This window comes from Crassostrea angulata, chromosome 2 (assembly GCF_025612915.1).
Source record: "Crassostrea angulata isolate pt1a10 chromosome 2, ASM2561291v2, whole genome shotgun sequence".
Classification (NCBI taxonomy): domain Eukaryota; kingdom Metazoa; phylum Mollusca; class Bivalvia; order Ostreida; family Ostreidae; genus Magallana; species Magallana angulata.
In genome coordinates, this window is record NC_069112.1 from 66346576 (window position 1) to 66368906 (window position 22331).

The following is a 22331-nucleotide window of genomic DNA, read 5'->3' on the forward strand; positions in this document are numbered from 1 at the left end:
TCGCGTTCAGATAAACGAGACATCGCGCTAACACACAACACGCCGTCGCGCTAACGCAACTTTGCAAACACGCCGTCGCGCTAACACACAACACGCCGTCGCGCTAACGCAACTTTGCACAACACGCCGTCGCGCTAACACACAACACGCCGTCGCGCTAACGCAACTTTGCACAACACGCCGTCGCGCTAACACACAACACGCCGTCGCGCTAACACAACTTTGCATAACACGCCGTCGCGCTAACACACAACACGCCGTCGCGCTAACACAACTTTGCACAACACGCCGTCGCGCTAACGCAACTTTGCAAGTTTCACAGTCTAGTAGGAAGTCGTGTCCGGAAATATCAGACTGCGCATGCTTAAATATGTAGGCATGCACGCAAGCATGGATGAAAAATAAACAAAATGTACTTTGAAATATATATATTATTTTCATTTATTATCAATGCACATGAATTAAAATATAGTTACTAGTGTGTCACTGTATAAGGATATGAATTATTATAAAATCTACCAATTGATACATTTACCTTAAATATTTAATAAAATTCATTAAATCAACAATAATAAATTCATGACACATAGGCCCCTCTTTTTTTGATAAGTTTTACTTAACCATTAGGAACATAGCAGAATAAAGGGTTCAGCCCCCCCCCCCCCCACACACACTTTTTATCGCAGGAAACATAATTGTTCCGTAACGTACTACTTGAAATATTTAGAAGTTGGAGTAAAAGGCATAACCCCCCACCCCCACGGATTAGGATTTTCATGATTTTGGGAATTAGGTTTTTTTCTCTCAGTATTTCTGAGGATCAGTCTAGCCCCCAACTTTCAATTTGCTTCCGACGCCAGTGTGACATGTTATATACCTGTAATTTTACATTTTAAAATTTCTTTGCTTTGGTAGTATACAGAGCACCTTATATGAATTTGTGACATGTACATGTTATAAACATATCATTGCTGAATTAATTAATTACATCAAATATTTAAGCTAAATTTATCAATTGGTAGATTTATTAATAATTTATATGCACTCTAGCATATCCTTATACAGTGACATACTAGTAACTATATTTTTATTCATATGTATTGATAATAATTGAAAATAATATATGTACATATGTATTTCAAAGTACATTTTATTTATTTTTCATCCATGCTTGCATGCATGCCTACAAATTTCAGCATGCGCAGTCAAATATTTCCGGACACGACTTCCTACTAGACTGTGAAACTTGCAAAGTTGCGTTGGCGCGACGGCGTGTTGTGCAAAGTTGTGTTAGCGCGACGGCGTGTTGTGCAAAGTTGTGTTAGCGCGACGGCGTGTTGTATGTTTGCGCGACGGCGTGTTGTGTGTTTGCGCGACGGCGTGTTATGCAAAGTTGTGTTAGCGCGACGGCGTGTTGTGTGTTAGCGCGACGGGGTGTTGTGCAAAGTTGCGTTAGCGCGACGGCGTGTTGTGTGTTAGCGCGACGGCGTGTTGTGCAAAGTTGCGTTGGCGCGACGGCGTGTTGTGTGTTAGCGCGATGTCTCGTTTATCTGAACGCGATGTCGCGCTAACGCAAATGGCCCTATCCGGACACCATAGAGAGAGTAGGTAGGATAGAAATTAATAATTTATGCATATAACTTTAAAATAGGTGATAAATGCCACCCAAAAAGAAGCAGTGCAGCTAGAAGGAGCAGGGCACCTACTCCAAAGGGAAGGATTTTGTTGTGTTTAAAAACGATGGTTAAAAACACAAAGAAAGAGTGGAACTGAAGCCATCATAGAACATGGTGTACTTTTTTTCCAGAATTCTACATATATTAGCAATGTTTGTGCTTTCTATGCAGAGGAGAATTTCTGTAAACAGAAGAAAATTACGATCAGGGAATACCTTAATGACTTTTTTTTTAGAAGAAATTGATTCTGGTATGTTTAGTGAAGAAAATTGCAGAAGATGCCACATCCTGTTGTAATGATTACAAAGACGCAACCTTCACCCAACAACTCAATGTCGATGGTTAGATGTAGTTTTACATAGCCCTTCTGCTCTTTAATTCCTACCACCTGAGGGTAGTTGACACTGAGGAAAAGGACGTTTTCACCTCAAAGACTGCAGACGTTAGTCTATGTTGGCGCCCTTTCTTTCAGAGGGCCAACTTTTAAAGGAAAAGAGTAAGACAATATCACATTTAAGCTGTGATCTCTGTGCCGACAAGTGTGACTGTGGGACACATGATTTGACCCCTATAGAGAAACGTTTTATGGTGAATCCTGTTGAATTGATCCAACGATATGGCAAGCCTATACAAATGTTGTGTAAAAGTTCAAGCATCTGCGATTAATAGTTGCTGAGAAATCTTTGACGAAAATTTGTTTGAAAATTGTGGTAATAGAATAAGCAAAGTCGTCATTTAACAGGAAGTTGAAAACACTGTGTAAAAATTTCAAGCATCTGCGATAAATAGTTGCTGAGATAAATGCGACAGAAATTTGTGTTACGGACGGACAGACAGACACACAAGGGTAAAACAGTATACCCCCTCTCCTTCGGAGCGGGGGTATGAAAACCGAAATGTAACAGATAATTTACTTGGCAGCCATTTTTAATATGGCGGTCATATTAATATTTTTTTTCATTTTGAATGTTAAAACATCTAAAGCATCCACAACCTATCAACTGTGTTAAATTTGAACTCGTAGGATCAAAAAATTTGTTCTTTCGAACAAAGTTACAAAACGATAAGCTTTGTTGCGGCCATCCTGAAAACGGCGACCATATTGATTTTTGAGAGTTGGTCCATTGTTAATTATGCTTAGGACAGTGAAATATACATGTACCACCATGCAAAAGTTGATGCTAGCTTCATTAAGTGAGCAATTTTGCATCAATCAGCCGGACTAAATATATGAAGGAGATACCACTTGCGATTACGACACCCTTTAAGAAAGTGTCTTTGAAACATACCTCATAGCCTTAAATCATGTAATAATGTGAACCAGTTTTATATTGTTAAGTTTTAATGCACACTGACTATTTTCCTAGGTTTGAACGAACTCAGAATTTAAAATAACAATAGATCAGCCTCATCCTTTGTTATTTTAAAACATTCGTAATATAACTAACTGAAATCAGTTGATCCAACATTGTTTTAAATATATCTCATTTCATAATTAAGTTGGGTTTAAGACTCTTAAAAAGTCTGAGATTTGGAACATATCCAATATTTAATTATTTTTGGGTGTAAAACTTTTTGCGAACATAGAAGAAATGTGTACTTTTTATTTGCGTCAGTTTTTTATTTTTTATTTTTTTTTTTGGTTTTGCTTATTTATTCTTTTTAAATTTTGAATTATTATGTTCAAAAGTGAATGAGATATAAGAAAAGGGGATTTTAACGGCATACGTGCAAAATCCTGTTGAATTTAGTGACCATAGTTCATCTGATACAGAATCTTATACTTATGATGATTTTGCTTAGAGAAATAAATCAAAGTAATTACGATTGTATATGGGAATGAAGTAAAATAATACATTCCTTATTCTTCAAAGAATAATGAGTTAATGTTTCCAATGAAATGATAGAGTATGATGCTATGATATCGTCCGATAGTTCTATCTGGTATAGATATATTTGCAAAATAAAAAAGTAAATATATTGCAAAGTAAGTGTACCATTTCTTTATCCGAATTTACTTTATTACTGAACACCGCTCATAAATAGGCACCGGCACATAGGTACCTTGTATATAAATCCTTCGATTTCGTTACACCCGACTGCACACCTGAAATTCGTGGCCGACCACTGGTATTCCTTTCGTGGTCTTTGGATATAATGCATTTATTTCTTATTCATGTGCATATTCTGTTTGTAAATAATAAATTGACCGATTAATTTGATGTAAGTATTCTCCTGTGTGTAAAATTTGATAATTTCATTGCGTACGAGTAGCACGGCGAGGATGTATGTCAACACAGGTGAGACCGCTACAGCAAAATACTTTGAACTGTTTAGAGGTCTGTGCCTTATATAGGGGTTGTAGGGACAGCAGTGATGAAAAAGAAATATGGCAGTGCCTGTTTACGAGCGGTGTTCAGCTTTAAAAAGCCTTGGGTTAGCGACGGGTTGTACCGAATTCAAAATTGTTTATATTTTAGTTTACATTATTTAAATGTTATATTATCTGCACAGAACAATCAAAATAAGTTCTGGTTTCAAAATGTCTTCAATGATTTCAAATCTAAAAGACTCCATTAGAAAAAAGTTATTGAATATTTTGTTGTGTAAATAATTACCATGCCCTAATTAATGTTCTATTAAAAGAAAACAAAATATACCATAAATGCAATTTATTGCCACCACAGTAATTAAACAGAAATAAAACCGATACATACTGATCAAAGTTATTTCAAAAATGTTGAATTAAATATATAAAGGTACATTAACAAGCTTCACAGTTATATCCAATGTAAGTAGCATTATTAATAAGTCAGACATGTAACATTAAAAGCAAAAACATATACATGTATAGGTATAAATAGGGCAACAGCTGTAGAATTTTAACTTGAAGCGATTTGAAAAGTCACATTATATAGGAACAGATAATCAATTCTTCAGGATGCGCAAACATATACATGTATCTGAAGTCGGCAACAATTCAGCTTAGTCATCGGCTTTAATAGATATTAGACAAGGACGCCAAACACATCAACCTCACAAAGAGTGAGAAATTCAGTTGTCTTGGAGATCTTAACGAATCTTCCTTGTGGTGACGTCGAACAGTCGATGACTACCAGCTGTGACGCGGTACCGGGACCAGCAAAGAAACCACAAGGAGTGTTTAAAACTGATTCTTTCAGCCCTACAGTGACGGTAACATCACGTAGCCGGGATGACAAATCTAAATAAAAGTCAAACAACAGGTGTTAACTATATGCCGTTATCATTTGTTTTATAGGCCTAATTGTCATAAAAATATGCACAATATATTTATATATAAATATAACACAGGAAAAACCTTACCGAAGTGTTTCCCCTATATTACACTTCCCTGTACTTGTTTTAATTTTTATTTTTTTGCATGATTAACTCATAATAAAAGGCTCATATTAAGCAAATTATGATTATTTTGTTTTTAACGTAAAAAGAAAAGGTTGAAATTTTCTGTGATAATTTTTCAAGAAAAATGTGACCAATAATTATGATTAAACTTTGACGAGATCTTGCTTTGGCGATTCTAATATTGTTACGGGTCATAATTACAATGAATGTACCTAATATTGACAAATAAATTGTTGAAAGTTAATATATGTGAAGCAGCTTAATTGTAGGATGTGGCAGGAATAAGTATGCTAATTCATTTTCTCTAGCGGGTTAACTTTTTTTTCTGCAATGATGGCTACCTTAGGAACCCGCATGAGTCTTAAAAAAAGATTTTATATTATGACACATGCATATTTACATCTATCTTTTAACAAATAATAAATTGATTGTAAAAAGTTGGTAAAATCCACTTAAGTGCTGTTAATGTACATTATGTACATTAGTACGTTATCTAAAAGTAACAGCCAGATCGTCTCCTATTGGAATTTGAGTCTGACGTCATCATGATTGTTTTGTGCAGTCCGTGGTATTATGTAGGCTGCTGTACATGTAGGTTTTGACCAATCGATGAACGGGGCGTGTAGATTTCAGTATTGTTGTTTCTATAGAGCTATGCATTTACTATAAGTTTTCACAAGAAATAGAAGGAATCATGCTTAGTGGATGTAAGTATATCATTTTTGTTGTAAATGATTGACATCACATGTTATTTACAACTATCGTGATGACAAGGGAAAACGTTAATTGTGTAGTAGACTTTTGTTACTATTATCAGTACTAGTTTAATTGAGGCCCCACTATGTATTAGCCCTATAGTAATCGCTCTATTATATTCTTTGCGGTGACTTTACGTCAAGTTTCTAAGTGAAAGCTTACTGCATATTCCTCTTCTTGACTTACTTCCTGTATACTACACCAATATATAATGCTTGTTTTTTAAAAAGAAACTAAATGCATAAACTGAGTTGCTTAAATCAAGGGTTAAGGTCAAAGTTCTCTAAAAAAAATTTAAATATTTCAGATATTATATGTAATGTTTCTATGACCATCGTTGAAAACAACCTAAACGTGACGCTTTTATATTTTAATAATTTGCAAAAAATAGATTTGAATAGGTCATATTAATAAAACTACTGTGTAATAACAGCCTTAAAACCTATAACTAATAGCGTTTATTTGCATCGCATTTTATAAAATAAGGGATCGTGATAAACCTGATTTTATTTTCACCTAATAATTCTAACTGTATTTCAAATTGAAAATTACCTTACCCTTTAAATTGTGGGACCTGACTTTCTGCTGCAAACCCACCAGCGATATAAAGTTCTAATATATTGTGACAATGTATTAAAATTTTACTGATTTTTTACTTGCATTGCCTAGTAGCCAATAAATTTATTATCAAACAACCGCGCAAGAGTGATCTCTGTATACAGAGGTGGAAACTGTCTGCAGATCAAACAGTAGTGGATAATTCCCCTTCATCTATCACCAAATAAAAGGGCCGTGAAGCTGACTTGAAATGGATTCATAATTGTAACATTTATTGTGGCTCAGGGATCACTTCCACACCCTATATATTAATTTTTACGATTTATTTAAAATATTTTAAATGGTTTATGTATCCACATCTATCCCTTACCCATATATCATGTCAAGACGCAATTCAGACCTAGCCCCTAAACCTGGGGTCATCACCTCACCCTCCATCTAACCCCCCAAAAACAAGAAAAGATTTAGTATCTTCAAAAAAAACATGCATTCTTCATCCATAATCCATTATATTTTTTTTTCTGTGTTGGCAGATCAATTGCTTTGTAGATCATGATCCTGTGGATTGTTCTGACCCCCATGAAACGGAAAAGGCTAAATATCTTTAAACTTTTTGAGATTCATCTTTCCACTTACACTGTAGCCAAATATATTCGTGTGTTTTTTGGTGTCGGTGGCATCAAATAGATTAAAGTATATGACCCCGAGGAGTTAAGTATATGACCCCGAGGAGTTGCCAAAGAGAAAATGATAAAATATTTTAATTTTTATGTAGATCCACATCTCTATTAATCTGTGTTTACTCATATTTTAATATTGATTCTTCAGATTGACAATGACAAAAATGAAGCCCACCATATGGCATACCTAAACAAAGACTTAAAATGTCAAGCATCAAATTACGGAAAAAAGTAGAACACAATTGTGTTATAGACAGACAGACAGACAAACACAAATACATTCAAACAGACAGACAGAGAAGTATATGGAGTATACTCCCAATCCCATTTGAAGCAGGGGTATGAAAATACCAATCATATTCCAAGAGATGGTTTTGCAACTAAAATAATTTTATAGAAGAAAAAAAGCCTACAGTATTGAATTGACACAACCTAACACCAGAGTAAACCCCATCTGAACCCCGGGTTTCATTTGAGGTTTTCCTTTTGTTTACTATAGGTTTACTTCTTAAGAATTTGTGTCCACTTAGGGTTTACTCGGGACTTGCATTTGGGGTCAACTGAACGTGCTGAAGTGTGAAGCAGACCCGTCTTTAATCTAACTAACCTACTGCCTGTAATTCCCGCCCTTGTACATGTATATTTTGAATACACATGTTTTCAGGGGTATACTTGTGATCGGGGATTACATTCTGTGTTCACTATGGGTTTACTCTGGGTCCACTCTAGAAAACCCGGAGTAATCCCAGAAAGTTAACCCAGGGTTTAGTTAGGGTTTACTTTCTGTTAGGTTTGGTCTGATCGATACTGTAGGGTGGGAATAAAGGTACATCATTCTAACCGTATATAGTCAATAAATATAATTTGAGTATATGTTACTGATTTTCACCAGTTAATATTATTTTAAGACCACCATTCTTTTCTTAGATTTTTGACCATTAGGTTAAATATGAATGTTAGGATTTTTTGTCGTTGTTTGTTTTTTCGGTTTTTTTATTTGTGTGTGTGTGTGTTGGGGGGGGGGGGGGAGGTTACAACCACTTAAGTAATCCAATTTAACAACATCTAAAACCTTTTTGCCCGTCTAGTTAAACTCAAGAAACTTTTTGTTGGGGGAACTAATGTCATTTAAGCTACTATTTACCCACCAGAATGGCAATTTTTCAAGAGGTTTTTGTGCATCTAACCGAAATCCCATTTCATAATTCCAGAGAAAATTAAGTTTTTAGTGAAAATTGTTTTAAGAGTTTTTGGAACCATTTCTTGTGTAAAAAAACAACCTTTTTGACCCTCAGGATTAAAATAAAATTTCTAAGACCTTATACATTAACAGGACGCCTCCAATTATATGCCAGTAGTTGATTTGGCTTATGCATAAAGAATTATTGGAACCACACGTTTTGTAAAACAACATAAACGTCACTTTTCAGCATCTAATTGACCCCTTGGATGAAAATTAAATTTTCAAACCTTATTGCACATCTATAGGACACCCTTATCATGATTTAGATACTGTGTAAAATAAAAGAGGAATTTAAAGAGTTTCGGATATAACAAAATAGTAAATCAATTTTTGGGGGGTCTTCATTCGATCGAAGCTATGAAGCAATTAACTAGAATTTAAACAACAGTTTCCTCTACATTTGCTATACTTCGATTCTGTAATGTTCATGTTATAAACGCTTACCTGTGTTTAACTGTTTAACAGTATTCTGACAGTTGTGATGTTATACATATATAAAGTTTGGATATAAAATAAAACAAGCCTTGCAATGTTGTTTCTTTTTACACTTACCTGTTCCTTATTGGTCTATTCCTTTGTTAAGTATTCTGACAGTTGTGATGTTATACATATATAAAGTTTGGATATAAAAAAAAACAAGCCTTGCAATGTTGTTTCTTTTTACACTTACCTGTTCCGAATTGGTCTATTCCTCTGTTGAGTATTCTGACAGATGTGATGTTATACACAGCCTGCAGATCCACCCTCCACCACGGATATCTGTCGCCACTACCTGTAGCTGTACACTTGTCTACAATAATATCTGTTCCTCTGTTGCCATCCACTGCATGCGTGGCGTTATAGTCTTTAAATGTTGTTGACTGTGTGGCAGGTTTACCTAATGCGATGTTCAGCAGAACTGTCAACGATATTACAATAAATAATAATATTTGCGTTATAAAGATATGAGGATATAATTAACTACAATAGAGAAATAGCTGTGATAGTTGTTATTAAGTTATTAAACTGAACTGTAAATGTAATATTTAAGCCATTTACTGCCGCAATGGGTCCATATATTAAATAGCAAGATGACGACTGTTCGGCAGGTTTAACTAATGCGATGGTCGGTAGAACTATTGACAATAAAACAGAGAAAAATGCCGATGTCTAGTGATTACGTAACGAAAATACAATACAATTTAAATATGGAATGAAAAAACAGTTTGTTAATCAAAAATGAAGCCGATCTGCAAAATTTTGTTTCATTTCATTTCTTTTGAAATATCAAGCTATAGACTATAGTCTTTTATAAATGACTCCATATTAAATATGACTTAAGACATTATTAAAATACACATACAAAATTATTTAGCATCCAAACTTTGTCAACATCTATTCAAAAATTTACTGGCATTAGAGTGAAAAATTTATGAATCTGTTTTTTTAACGGAGGGTAATTGTGTTCAAATGTCCAGACATGTAAACTTGTAAATCCGTATATGCAATCGTGTTGGTGTGTAAGCCTGAGTATGAATGAGTGCAATTTTGATCGTGTCACCTATAAAACACAAGAAAAAACACTTTAGAGTTGACCCCGCAGGCCTTCAATCGAATGTTTCCTTATGCTTAATTACAGCTATAAAATGCTGTCTGTTATTTACATGAAACCTGCCACTATAATACACACTTTCTATCTGTAGTCTCTGCATTTGTATATCAATTTTCCGAAATAGCACGGCTGACATGTTACAAATCAACAAATGTAAAGTCTACAAGTTTGTCGAATATTTACATGACCATATTTGGAAACAGTGACGTCAACGATAGAAAAGGCTAGCTGCAGGTAAAGGCATGCTGTTATCGCCGGAATGGGGACGGAATAAATAAAAAATATATATATTAGGTAGGCCTAAAATCGTATCATCTCTGGATAACAACCTTTCGTAGGAAGTATGATTTTTCGGAAAAATAAATTATGAGCTTGGTGTACATTTTAACAAGAGAATGTATAAAAAATGCGAGTAAAGAATTCGATCGGCTTCTGATATCTTCTAAGAACTGGAAAAAAACTACATATAATGACTTTGTTTGACTATACATGTATATAGATATAAAAACATTCAACAAATTGTTAAAGTCTAGAGCTAGGTTGAATTAAGAAAATATCTCCAAAGCTTCTAATCGCTAACACAAAGTTGAAACAAGACCCCCCCCCCCCCCATTTTCGGAGAGCTTTTATAATACAACTTTACAGCCACTTGTGAACGTGAACTGTTTAACATAAAGCAGCTACTGAATTTTGTAAAATATCGTCAATACAGTATATATTTTAAAATATCTTATAATTAAAACTCTACCAGTTCATATACGCTCAAACTCATCTGACCAACCCCGTTCCATACTTTTAGAAATCTAATTTCCGAAGAAAACAAAATCATCATTACAAAAACGTAAACATGCTAGTAGTAGTACTTTGAGCTTTAATTAACTAATATAAAACTTCTATTTTTTACAGTTTTAGATTGTTTTATTATCTATCATTCACTTGCACAACAAAATCATTTTGATATTTAAAAAAGTATAAATACATGTATAGTTATACATAACGTTTTCAGCGAAAAATTACCAAGTCTTTGCAAGTCGTTTAGTTATTAGTTAAAACAAGAGAAAAACTGTCAATGTGACAGCAAACCGGGTTTTAATTTTGTGTGAACAGTATCCATAATCCATTTGTCCATACTGAATTGATACAAACTACCTATTCAGAAAAATGGGGTACTCTATATGCAATGTTTTTGCCAAAAGTGACCAAGTTAAACAGCTGATATTTTTTCATAATCCTAGCATTCTGCATACCTCTGATATGTGTTTAATTGATATGCAAAAGAACAACTTCCTATCTTAATCAAAGTACTGAAAGTACTGATAGACGGAGGCATCATTTCGGAGGAAATTAAACTAATGAAAATGTATATGATTTTTTTTTTATCTAAGGAAAAACAGCGCGCATACCGCTTCTCATGTTGGAATATACGCGAAGCGGTTTAGTATTATGGCAATTTAAGGTCGCGACGATATTTTTCAGGTTGACATCAGAGTTAGGTAGATAAATTGAAATATTTAGTGCGGTTCTCTCATTTTAACCTTATAAGCTTGTTATATTACTACTTAAAGGTGTTTATTCTTTACAAAAAATGAATGAGGAAATTATTTTGCATCACAAAAACAAAATGGGAAACTGTACATGTTATTAAATGCCTAAAATCGAACTTAAAAATACAATGCAAACTATTTATGTACACATTTCTTTTCTTGTGTATATTTAGTTTAAGTTGAAATTATTTCCTGTGTATAATGATTTGCAAACCCAAGGTAGAAAACGCCATATCCTAGAGGTTTCCACACCTGTTCAAGACAAAAGATAACCTCTAAATTGCAAACTATTTTGTCTAACTGTACACCCCCCTCTCCTTTTTTATCCTACAGAAGGGGTTTCTTGATTAATGAGTGTCGTCGATCTATATATTATCTTAATATGATCGTTATGAGAGAGAGCGAGAGCGCGCGATAAAGGCATAATTTTACGTACATTCATTTGAAATATAGTAATATTTCATATTTATAAATTAGTATCCACAAAAGAATATAGTACAATGTGATTTAATCCAGCATGCAGTTTCAGTCCGATTCCAAGTTTTACCCCTGTTAATCATATCAACACGCGAGGTGCAACACGTGTTCCTTCCAAGAAAGGGAAAAAACTTTCGTTCTAATAGTTTTCATTTCAAGTAAGGAGAACAAAAGTATGCATAACAATGAAGTATTATACACTGTTTGTGATGTTTGATTTCAATAAAGGGAAAGGAAGCATGCCTAACAATGAAGTACATGTATTCTACAATGTTTGTGATGTTTGATTTCAAGTAAAGAGAAAGGAAGCATGCCTATCAATGAAGTATAGGTATTCTACACTGTTTGTGATGTTTGATTTCAAGTAAAGAGAAAGGAAGCATGCCTAACAATGAAGTATAGGTATTCTACACTGTTTGTGATGTTTGATTTCTAGCAAAGAGAAAAAAAAGTATGTATAACAATGAAGTACATGTATTCTACACTGTTCTGATGTTTGATTTCAAATAAGAGAAAGGAAGCATACTTAACAATGACGTATTATACACTGTTTATGATGTTTGATCTAAAGATTGATATTCTGTGTTTGTGAAGTTTAGTTCGTATACTTCTTTTTTCTCAACAGAACTCTCTCTCTCTCTCTCTCTCTCTCTCTCTCTCTCTCTCTCTCTCTCTCTCTCGTTCGTTCGTTAAGACTATGGACACAATAAACATACGTACTTTATTTTGCTATGTATTTTGAATTTGCGGAGAACTCAAGTTCAGTTATAAGGTACCAGTTTTAATGATATATACTACGGCGATTGTTTGCATCATATAAAAGATTTTATTGTCAATTCTATCTGGGTTTTTTTCATGCGCAACACTCTTATCAGCCTGTAAATCACACTGACTTCCCAAATCACTTTCGGTTGGGGGGGGGGGGGCTGTAACGAGAGATACGTCTCCGCGGGATAATAATTGATAATATGCAAACGATATACGACAGAGACAAAGAAGCACACCATGTTTATTCATCGAATCTTATAATTATTCATTATTTCGTCCACCACTAGATGGTGCTTAAGGAATCCTCATTATTTGACGTCACGGGCAAGCCAATCACAATATACGGAGGCTTTTAAACAGCTTCCTGTACAAGGAGTTATCCTGTACGAGAAGTTATCCTGTACGACGAGTTATCCTGTACGACGAGTTATCGATACAATAAGGATACCTTTATGGCAGCCTCTCCCCCGCCCGCCGTTTTCACTTTTTTAATAGCCGGAACACCGAGTTAAAAATTTTCTCTCAAAATTCTTAGAACACAGTAGAAGCAATCGAGCTACATGGGACCTCACGGCGGTCTCCGCACCCCATGCCGATGAAAACATTTCACCCCCTTATGAAACCTATTGATCCGTCTCATCTCTAGAAAGGAGTACACATTAACGTTTGTTATATAATTGATTAATTCCTAGCTTTTTGATTGGCTCATATCCAACTTTATCGAGAAAACAAAACGTTATTTCACCTGCACGTAGCCAAGGAGGTCAATATAACATTTCATTTTCTCTACATTGGACTAAAAAAGATAGCCCAATGAAACATCGCATTTCTCAATTTGTTCTGCTTTGGCTTTAAACTAGAACTTTGCTTGATGACATTCAATTAATATATGTCTGTATCAATTCGTCGATGAATTATATAAAAAATAATTATTGCTCGTTTTTTTCGATTAACACGATGATTTAGCTACCCGAGAAGTACAATATTCACCTTGCCTCCGGCTCGGTGAATATCGTACTCGGGCTCGGTGAATATTGTACTTCTCGGATAGCTAAATCATCGTATTGACCTAAAAAACAGCAAAATATAATATTCAAGTTTACATGTCAATTTTTTTTAAAGATATAAGATATTAGAGATTTCTTTTTAACCCCTATCGTACAATACCATGATAATTATAGTACAGAAATCAGCACATTCGTCACATCGGAAACGAATTTTATATACATGAACCTCTTCTTGTTTGGTTCAGTTTTAATTATACCTCAAATATTTTCTAAAAATGATGCCGGTATTTTCAATAGAAGAATTGTCGTTCATTAATAACTTAGTGCAAAAGTTTAGCTGAATATCATGTTTATTTTTCGTCCATTCTGGCGATTACGGCATGCCTTTTCCCCGCAGCAAGGCAAATGCCATGTACGGTTATGTCAAAATTCGACAAACTTGTAGACTTTACATTTTCAACTTGTATCACGTCTGATGTGCTATTGCCAAGCATGAAGTTTCAAATGCAGAAACTACGGATTAAATGTGTGCAGAGTTAAAGGTTTAATTAACTAATGAAAACAATAAAGCTGCGAAATGTGCATCATACGAAGGAACCGAGTCAAATCTTACATGTGTTTATGTCCGAGTTTTAAAGGTTACACGATTAGAATTATACACATTCATACTCAGGTTCACACACCAACACGATTGCATATTCGGATTTCCAAGATTACATGTCTGGATTTTTGAACACGATTACCCTCCATATTATTTTAACAAAGCCCGGGTTATAATAAAATGTGTTCAGTTTAAATACATGTGTACTTATAATAAAAATTATGCATGACAGTTAATTAAGGAAACAATTGAACAAAATTGATAAATAGTTTGAAGTTTTAGATCAAATGATTGAAAAAAATTATAGAGCGAATAATCTCCGTAGAGGTCAAAGTGAGGGTCAAATTAGTCTCAAGTAATTAAATTCATGTGTTGACAAGATTTGTGTTAAAACAATTTAATTGCCTTCTGTGTTGTTGATTACACTGTGTTGTTGATTACGTTCTACTTCCCCAATTTTTGTGCGTTTAGAGTGCGCTCACCGCGCGTTCACTAGCGCTCTGCTCCGTTCGCGCTCACCGTTCACAAAACGCTCACCTTGCGCTTACTGTGCGTTCACTTATCGGGCAGTCCGTTTCCATTTATTCTCAATCGGAACTCCAAAATGATAGGATCGGTCTTTGATAGTCACAGCAAATGAGAAAAGAACCCGAGCGAAAAGGTGGAAACTTACATTAGACATAAAACATCATTTTAAAGAAGAATTTAGTCCGTAGAATTTGATTTAAAGTACACATTTCTGAGCAGGCAATGTCCGTTTTAAGTTGTTATTTTTTATGACTTCAAGAATTAATACCGTAATATGTTTTTTATCATTCCTATAAAGAAGTCATTTAATATATGTTTGAAGAAATATGATGCGAATAAATGATAAAAAAGGCACGTTTTAAAATGGCGTATGTATGTAGACAGTTACTGTAAAAATTTTCATTAAAAAGTTACACAATACATCGATAAATTACTACACAAATATATTAATTGATTCATTTAAAAGCTTCAGTCGTTTAAAACGGAAGAATTCAATCAACGAATTATTCGATACATATATAAATAGACAAAATTATGAATAAGAAACGGGCGTTGTATTTGTGTACTTTCATTTAATTCCTCCGATGTCCGAACACAAACGTATCCATTCTCGACAATAAACTAAACAGATCAATTTAACAATTGTAAGCTTACTAAAGATGCGTGTAATTGTTTAGATTAGCAATAAATCCAAACGATTTATCTGTAAATGCAATGTGTTTAAAATGATTTATAAGGTAATTATAATTTCCTCGAATCGTGTTTACATATTTCGCCGAACGAATCAGCCGATTACCATTAAACTCATTTAATTACTATAAATTAATGAAAAAATGATGTAAATGTTTGTTTAAAATATAAAGAAAAGTTCTTTAACTGCTTTATTTGTTATAATACATATGTATTATGTAATCGCTTTTTTGTTAATTTACCTAATGGTTTACACTCCGCGTACGATTTAATATTTCTGATGTACAGGCATTTAAGTTACCTCGTTCAAAATAGTAGTAATTAAACATTTTTATAATAACATTACTCGATTATTCGTTGATTAAATTATTATTGTCTTAAATTTGGTTTTATTTTACTTTTTTATTCCTAAACATAAATGGTATCATGGTATAAGATAAAGTAGGATAGATATTATTTGCAGGATAAGATGTAAGATATAGGATATGATAGGATTGTTTTGTCAACAAGATACATGTAGCAGCACTGTACTCATAGTTTTCCTGATTACCGACGAGATGCAATATAAGGATACCCACGAGGCACTCCGAAAAAATTGTTCATCTTGCTTTCACAAAGCGTTAATAACATAACGTCCACCGTTCCCTTGCGCTCCGTTTGCACTTTGCGTTCGCTCATTGTTCACCGTTATTAGTGCTCACCAAATTCCGTTTACCGTGCGCTTACCGTGCGCTCAGAGTGAGCTAACTGTTCATCCACCGTTCAAGTGGGAAAGTAGAACGTTTCAGGGACTGTAACGGTCTTTGATTCTACCCATGTTCGAAAACCCTTAATTATCCAGATTGTTTTCATTTGTGCCATAAATCTGCCTTTTATATAGACAGACTTTGTTAGTATTCTAGTGTACATAATACGATTAGTAATTCAACGAAATGATTGGCAGTTGTTCCACGGAGATCTACTACAAATTGATAAAGGGATCCGAGCCGCCGATGCATTTATGTACAATGTCTTTTTTTTAATGGCATTATATCCATTGAGAAAATTGCAAAAAATTTCTAAAATGCTTATAGTACCATTTATATACTTTTTATTTCAATTTCAGTTATAAAGTGTGAAGGAAAAATAAAAAAACATTAAGATGAAAAAATACTGTGGCTAAGGATTTATCAATGTAGTGACAGCAGAGGTAAAAACGATTATTTATTAATATTATATAACATTTTACTAAAAGATTATTTTTGCATCGCATTCAGAACCATTTGACAAGGGGTAATGATTTTGACAATTAAGGTTAAGGGCTTTATGGTATTTCTAATTATAAAGTATATTAAAAACGCAAACGTAATGTAAAAAAATAAGCATTGTTTACATTAACCTTATCTTCATATTAGCCCTGCCCCGGAATTAGAATCCCTATCCCAAGGATAATCAAGTTTATAATTGTCATGATTGCTGTATAGTCTTTCTTGATATAATGTCAGTTTCTAGTTAGTGTCAGCAGAAAAAGAACGATTTTTTGAACATTTAATACATGTTTGTATAAACTCATTCTATATCACCATATCTATATCACCATATGCCCCTTTCCTGGATTATTAACCTTGTACCCAGAGGTCATAAAATGTTATAATTTAAGTAAAAAACCTTATAGTTTTTCTTGATAAACAGTCAGTTCCTACTCAGTGTCAGCACGTGAAAAAAGGATTTTTATCATTATATGCAACGGTACTAAACTAGCTTTTTGCATCGACCTTTAAAACCCTTAAACACATGGAATTTACAAATTTGGTAGAAATATGAATGCATTATATTTTTAGTAGAATTTCTTAGATACGCAGAAAAAAGTAAAATATTATAAAAAATGATCAAAATTTGGTCCTGCCCATATGCAATTTTACCAAAGAGTCATAAAATTTATAATTTATGATGCATAATGTCACATTTTAATGGAAATGGCCTAAGTAATTTTCAATATGAAGTAATAAATGGGCAAATGTTAAAGGTGCATGGTCACGATTTTGGTCAAAAATTATTTTTCTGATTTTAATGTTTACAATGCTTCAGTAAGGCATCTTTAATAGGCAACCAGAATTTAAGTGCAATTTATTGACCTATAAGCTAGTTACAGAGCTAACAATTCTTTGCTTTGTAAACAAGACATTTGTTCAACTTTCAAAATTAGATCTGACTTCTTCTTTACAAAAAAAGGCAACGTCACACATCCCTGTATTGATCTAATATCCTATACTTGATACTATATCCTACAAACAGAAGCTCCATTGAACAGTTTATTTCTTTTCTCAAATAGAAAAAAAAGTTGAAATAATATGACAGTGTTTACAAGTAGGAAACTGTATAGATAAGTATCGATTTAGAGAGGTAATGACAAACTTAAGAGAGGAAGGCAAATACACAGAAATAACAATCAAAGAGTTGATAAACATCATCTTAAATTAAGAGAGTCGGAAAGAAAGACAGAAACAGAAGAGCAAGGCATATATATTGACAGAAAGACAATCAAACATAGACAAATATGACATCACTAAACTGGCAAGGTATACCCAATAAAAAGTAAAATTTCCAGAGGGAAATATAATTTTTTTTGGTGAATAAATCTTCATATTTCCAGAACATTCATGCAATAAAAGTTTTATTATACCAAACAACAAATGATAATACAACATACGTCGATTTTTGATAATTTTTCGACTTGTCGAAATCAAAAACGTTGTGATTTTTGTTTTTGTTTTCTGATTGTCTATCTTTGTTTTCACAGATTCAAATCAAAAATAGTAAAATTTGATTTTTGTAGCGTACAGAGAATTTAAAAAAAATGATTAAATATTTTTGATTTTCACCATATTTGTTAACATCGTATGCTTATATTGGCTTTTTCATACCTTTGGGATGAAAAAACCCGAGATTTAGGAAGAGGTGTGACATGATATTTTTCCCCGGGAGACATGACGTTTTGTCGCCCGGTCACGTGATTGTCTAGAACCAATCAGATGTTGCGTTATATAAAATAATCATATTGAGGTATAATAAAGTTTATTTTTTAGTAAAGATATATCTTAACCTTATAAAATACAGACACATAGTTTTTATTGAGTTGAAATATATCTTCACCTAAAGAATACAGACACATAGTTTTATTATGATGCCGTTACCTTGTGACATCAACTTACTGATTTCACACGGTCCTTGAGCTCCAAAGAGTGCTCCATTGTGGCAGTTTATGTTCTGCAAATAAGAAAAAAACATAATAATTTACAGAAGAACAAAACAATATGAACGAATGAGTTCATGACAAATAAAATACTAGATGCTGTCATTAGACAGTAATACCCGCACCATGTGTTTGCCCCTAAATAACACTGTTTTGTACCAGTTTAATTAAAAATGAAGGCTACATGCAAACTCCGGTAATAAATTTAAAAATTATAATTTTCATAACTGAAGGATGAGATCCCTGCCCATATGATAATACACATCGTGACATGAGCAGCACTTTATGTGCAATTTGGGGTAGAACTGTTTGCAGTGAATTTTCAGTTAATCAATAATCTTAACATTTTATGTCATAGGAAGTATAATGGTCTATATAATTATTACAAACAAAATTAAAAATTAAATTATGCCCCCTCCCAGTGGCGGTTACCGGTTTTAGATTTGCTTCTGTGTGCCTACATGAACATCATGGTGTGCACAGATTTAGAGAAGGGGTGGGAGTGAGGGGTCCAGACCCCCCCCCCCCCCCTCCCCATGAAAATTCGTAAATTACCAAAAATACACCTTGGACCCCAATGCTCTTACAGACATGTTAACGCTCTAACCCATTGCGCTTCAATGTTAGGTAACATTATTTGGGGGGTAAATATTTAATCAATATTCAACATACTTTATTGTTTATCTCAATAGGAAGTATACATGTACATCACAATATGCAGGTGTCCTGCACCACCTTAAAGCTGTTATTTACCTAATAAAATAGTGCAAGTGGATTTGAAGAATAGGTCATAAAAATACATGCATGTTACAAATGACTGATCTTTGTCTGAAGTTACGTACACAACACAGGTTTGCATGTCTCATTAGCGGGTACTAGTTTTACCCAGCTCTTCGATTAGATGGGTTCACGTGTATACATACATGGGTGTTGCTAAATCGCGGAACGGAAAACGGAACGGAAGGAAAACGGAAAATCTTATCTAATGTTATTTACCTCATAGATTTGTTAAGTATGCTAAAACGATATACTTTATGTACCTTTTTGATTTTTTTTGAAAGACTAGCAATATTAGATTATTTATTCAAGAATATTTATTTCCTCACAATTAACAGTACATGCATTGACCACTATATTCTGTCCCAAAATATCCTCGATTCACTTTTTGCTGTATATTTATATATACCTCAGGGTTCAAGCGATTCTCTTTTAGAAGCATTAAACATTCTCATTATTCTTTCTTTAAAACGTCCTCTCTAGCTTATCAGCTGGTATATATACACGGCTAAAAATAAAGAAGTCTACGGGGTTTTGCATTTTAACAGACCCGGATGATAGTGTTGAAAAATTGTGCAAGGTCTTCTGAGTGACTTCCAAATGGAGAAAAGATGTCAACATTTTCCATTATAAATCGTCCAAATGTGCTGCATGAATATTTTGGGATCGACAGACTATAGTCCCAATATATAATCGGAAAATCAAACCAGGCAACGTCTAGAGCTCTCTATTCGGATCATATGTATATAGCTGCTGGAATAAACAACTGCATGCTTTGTAATGCAAACGTAAACAAAATTGCATTGCTAAAAATACTAGTTTCACAAATTACCGGGTATTTTAATGTTTACTGTATTTTAATTTTTTAATGTCGTCAGTCCTACAGTTTTTTTCTTCCATCTCAATGATACTGTATCGTCTGTCAGATAAAAGATCGTCTAGAACACCGAAAATTCAATTTTGATGTAAGTATATACATGTATATCATATTTGAAAATAATATAAAAATACTCAAAACACGCATAAAACGCTTTCACTAACTGCGTACGTTACGCTAATATGCCAGCAATACCATATAAGAGAAATAAGTAAAAAGTTATAGCTAATTTGCTCGTTTAATCATGTTAATGTTTCACAATTCGTATACATTTGATTTTTCCGTACTCAACTAAAGCCGAATGAATACAATGCTATAATTGATAGACATTCATATGAATATTAATAAGATAGCAACATGTTGATAATCATTCATTAGATATAAATAAAAGATACAAAGTAAATCGCTTCTGGCCAGTCTATACCCTTTTTAAGCGGTAAACGTGATGATATTTTCCATTCCGTTCCGTTTTCCGTTCCGCGTTTTAGCAACACCCATACAAATATGTCTGTGTTTTCCGTATGCAGAAAAGGATTACGGTAGTTAAGATCAGCTAAAGGAATTCATTATTGTGTTTTAATTGGATTATCATTATGATGTTGACCAATTTAGGTAAGCATAATACATGTAGTAGCAGTAGCACAATATAATAAGATGCCAGCATGGGATTCCTGCCAGCATACATACACATGTATATAAGTTCTACTTTCACTTTCTAAATGTAATCTCCCTTTGACAGCATACTGTATCAGTGTATCATCATCTTTTAATATTTAAATAAGCTTATCATCGTTACCTATCCTATCGCATTTGTAAAGTTTCTGTCATTTTAGTTGCAAAAGTTATTTTTTTTTTCATTTGTCAGACTGCATGCACTGTTGAGTTGACCCGATATTGACCCTGTATAAACAATTTCTTATTAAATTTGTGTATTACATATGTAAGTAAGTGTAGACACTTATATTTTTTATATGAGTAATAATAGGAAGGAAGGAGTATTTCTTTCTTAATGTATTATAATGCATCAAATACAATGTAGGTCATGACCTTATGGGACTGTTCTGACCCCACGAAACAGGAAAATACATAATATCTTCTAAAGTCATTATGATGCATCAACTGGTGTAAAGTACATTAATGACCCCCAGGTGTTGTCTTTAACCCCCCCCCCCCCCCCCGCCTTTATGAAATAGGAAATGATATGATACACTGTATATTTTGTTAACTTCTGAGATCTGAGATCCTCATCCCTAAACCGTTTATTTAAGGTCTTTCGTTTCCAACGGAAGACCTTATTGTTATTGCTTTGTTTCTTTTTCCCTATTATTAAGGTCTTCCGTTTCCAACGGAAGACCTTATTGTTTTCGTTCGGTTTCTTTTTAGGGTCTTCCGTTTCCAACGGAAGACCCTCTTGTTATTCTTCGGTTTCTTTTTAGGGTCTTCCGTTTTCAACGGAAGACCCTCTTGTTATTCTTCGGTTTCTTTTTATTATTTTTATTAGGGTCTTCCGTTTTCCAACGGAAGACCCTTTTGTTTTTCTTCGGTTTCTTTTTATTATTATTATACTTTTTCTTTTTTTTCTGACTCGTTTTTTGCTTCATAACTCAAAAAGTTTTTAACCGATTTCAATGAAACTTCCAGAGATTTTAGCAAGTTATCGTCCCTCAATGAAGTTAAAGTTTAAAAGACAACGTCATTTCCATTTTGACGTGACGTTATTTTTAAAATTTTAAAAAAGTCATTTTGTCCGGGACTTTTCTCAAAAACGCTTTAAGATAGAGGCTTGAAATATATCAATTTTTATGATTTGGTCAATTTACCTCTGTAATGAAGCTATATAATAAAAATCTGTCACTTCCGGTCGAAACTGGAAGCGAATCAAATTTTTTGAAAAAATGAATTTTCTGATCAAATCAAAAATGAATATGTGTTTAATAGAGCT

The 22331-nt window shown here is 33.6% G+C and overlaps 1 protein-coding gene across 1 annotated transcript in view; it reads right to left on the reverse strand.

Moving 5' to 3' along the window:
* Window positions 1–4411: 4411 nt before the first annotated feature.
* Window positions 4412–22331, reverse strand: part of LOC128172708 (fucolectin-like) — a 52233-nt gene continuing 34313 nt past the window's right edge. Inside the window, exons 2-4 of the mRNA XM_052838471.1 lie at window positions 18695–18749; window positions 8968–9195; window positions 4412–4899 (exon numbers count right to left, since the gene is read on the reverse strand). Of these exons, the coding sequence (XP_052694431.1) occupies window positions 4685–4899; window positions 8968–9195; window positions 18695–18749 (498 nt within the window). The 3' untranslated portion in view covers window positions 4412–4684. The remainder of the gene's footprint in view (window positions 4900–8967; window positions 9196–18694; window positions 18750–22331) is intronic.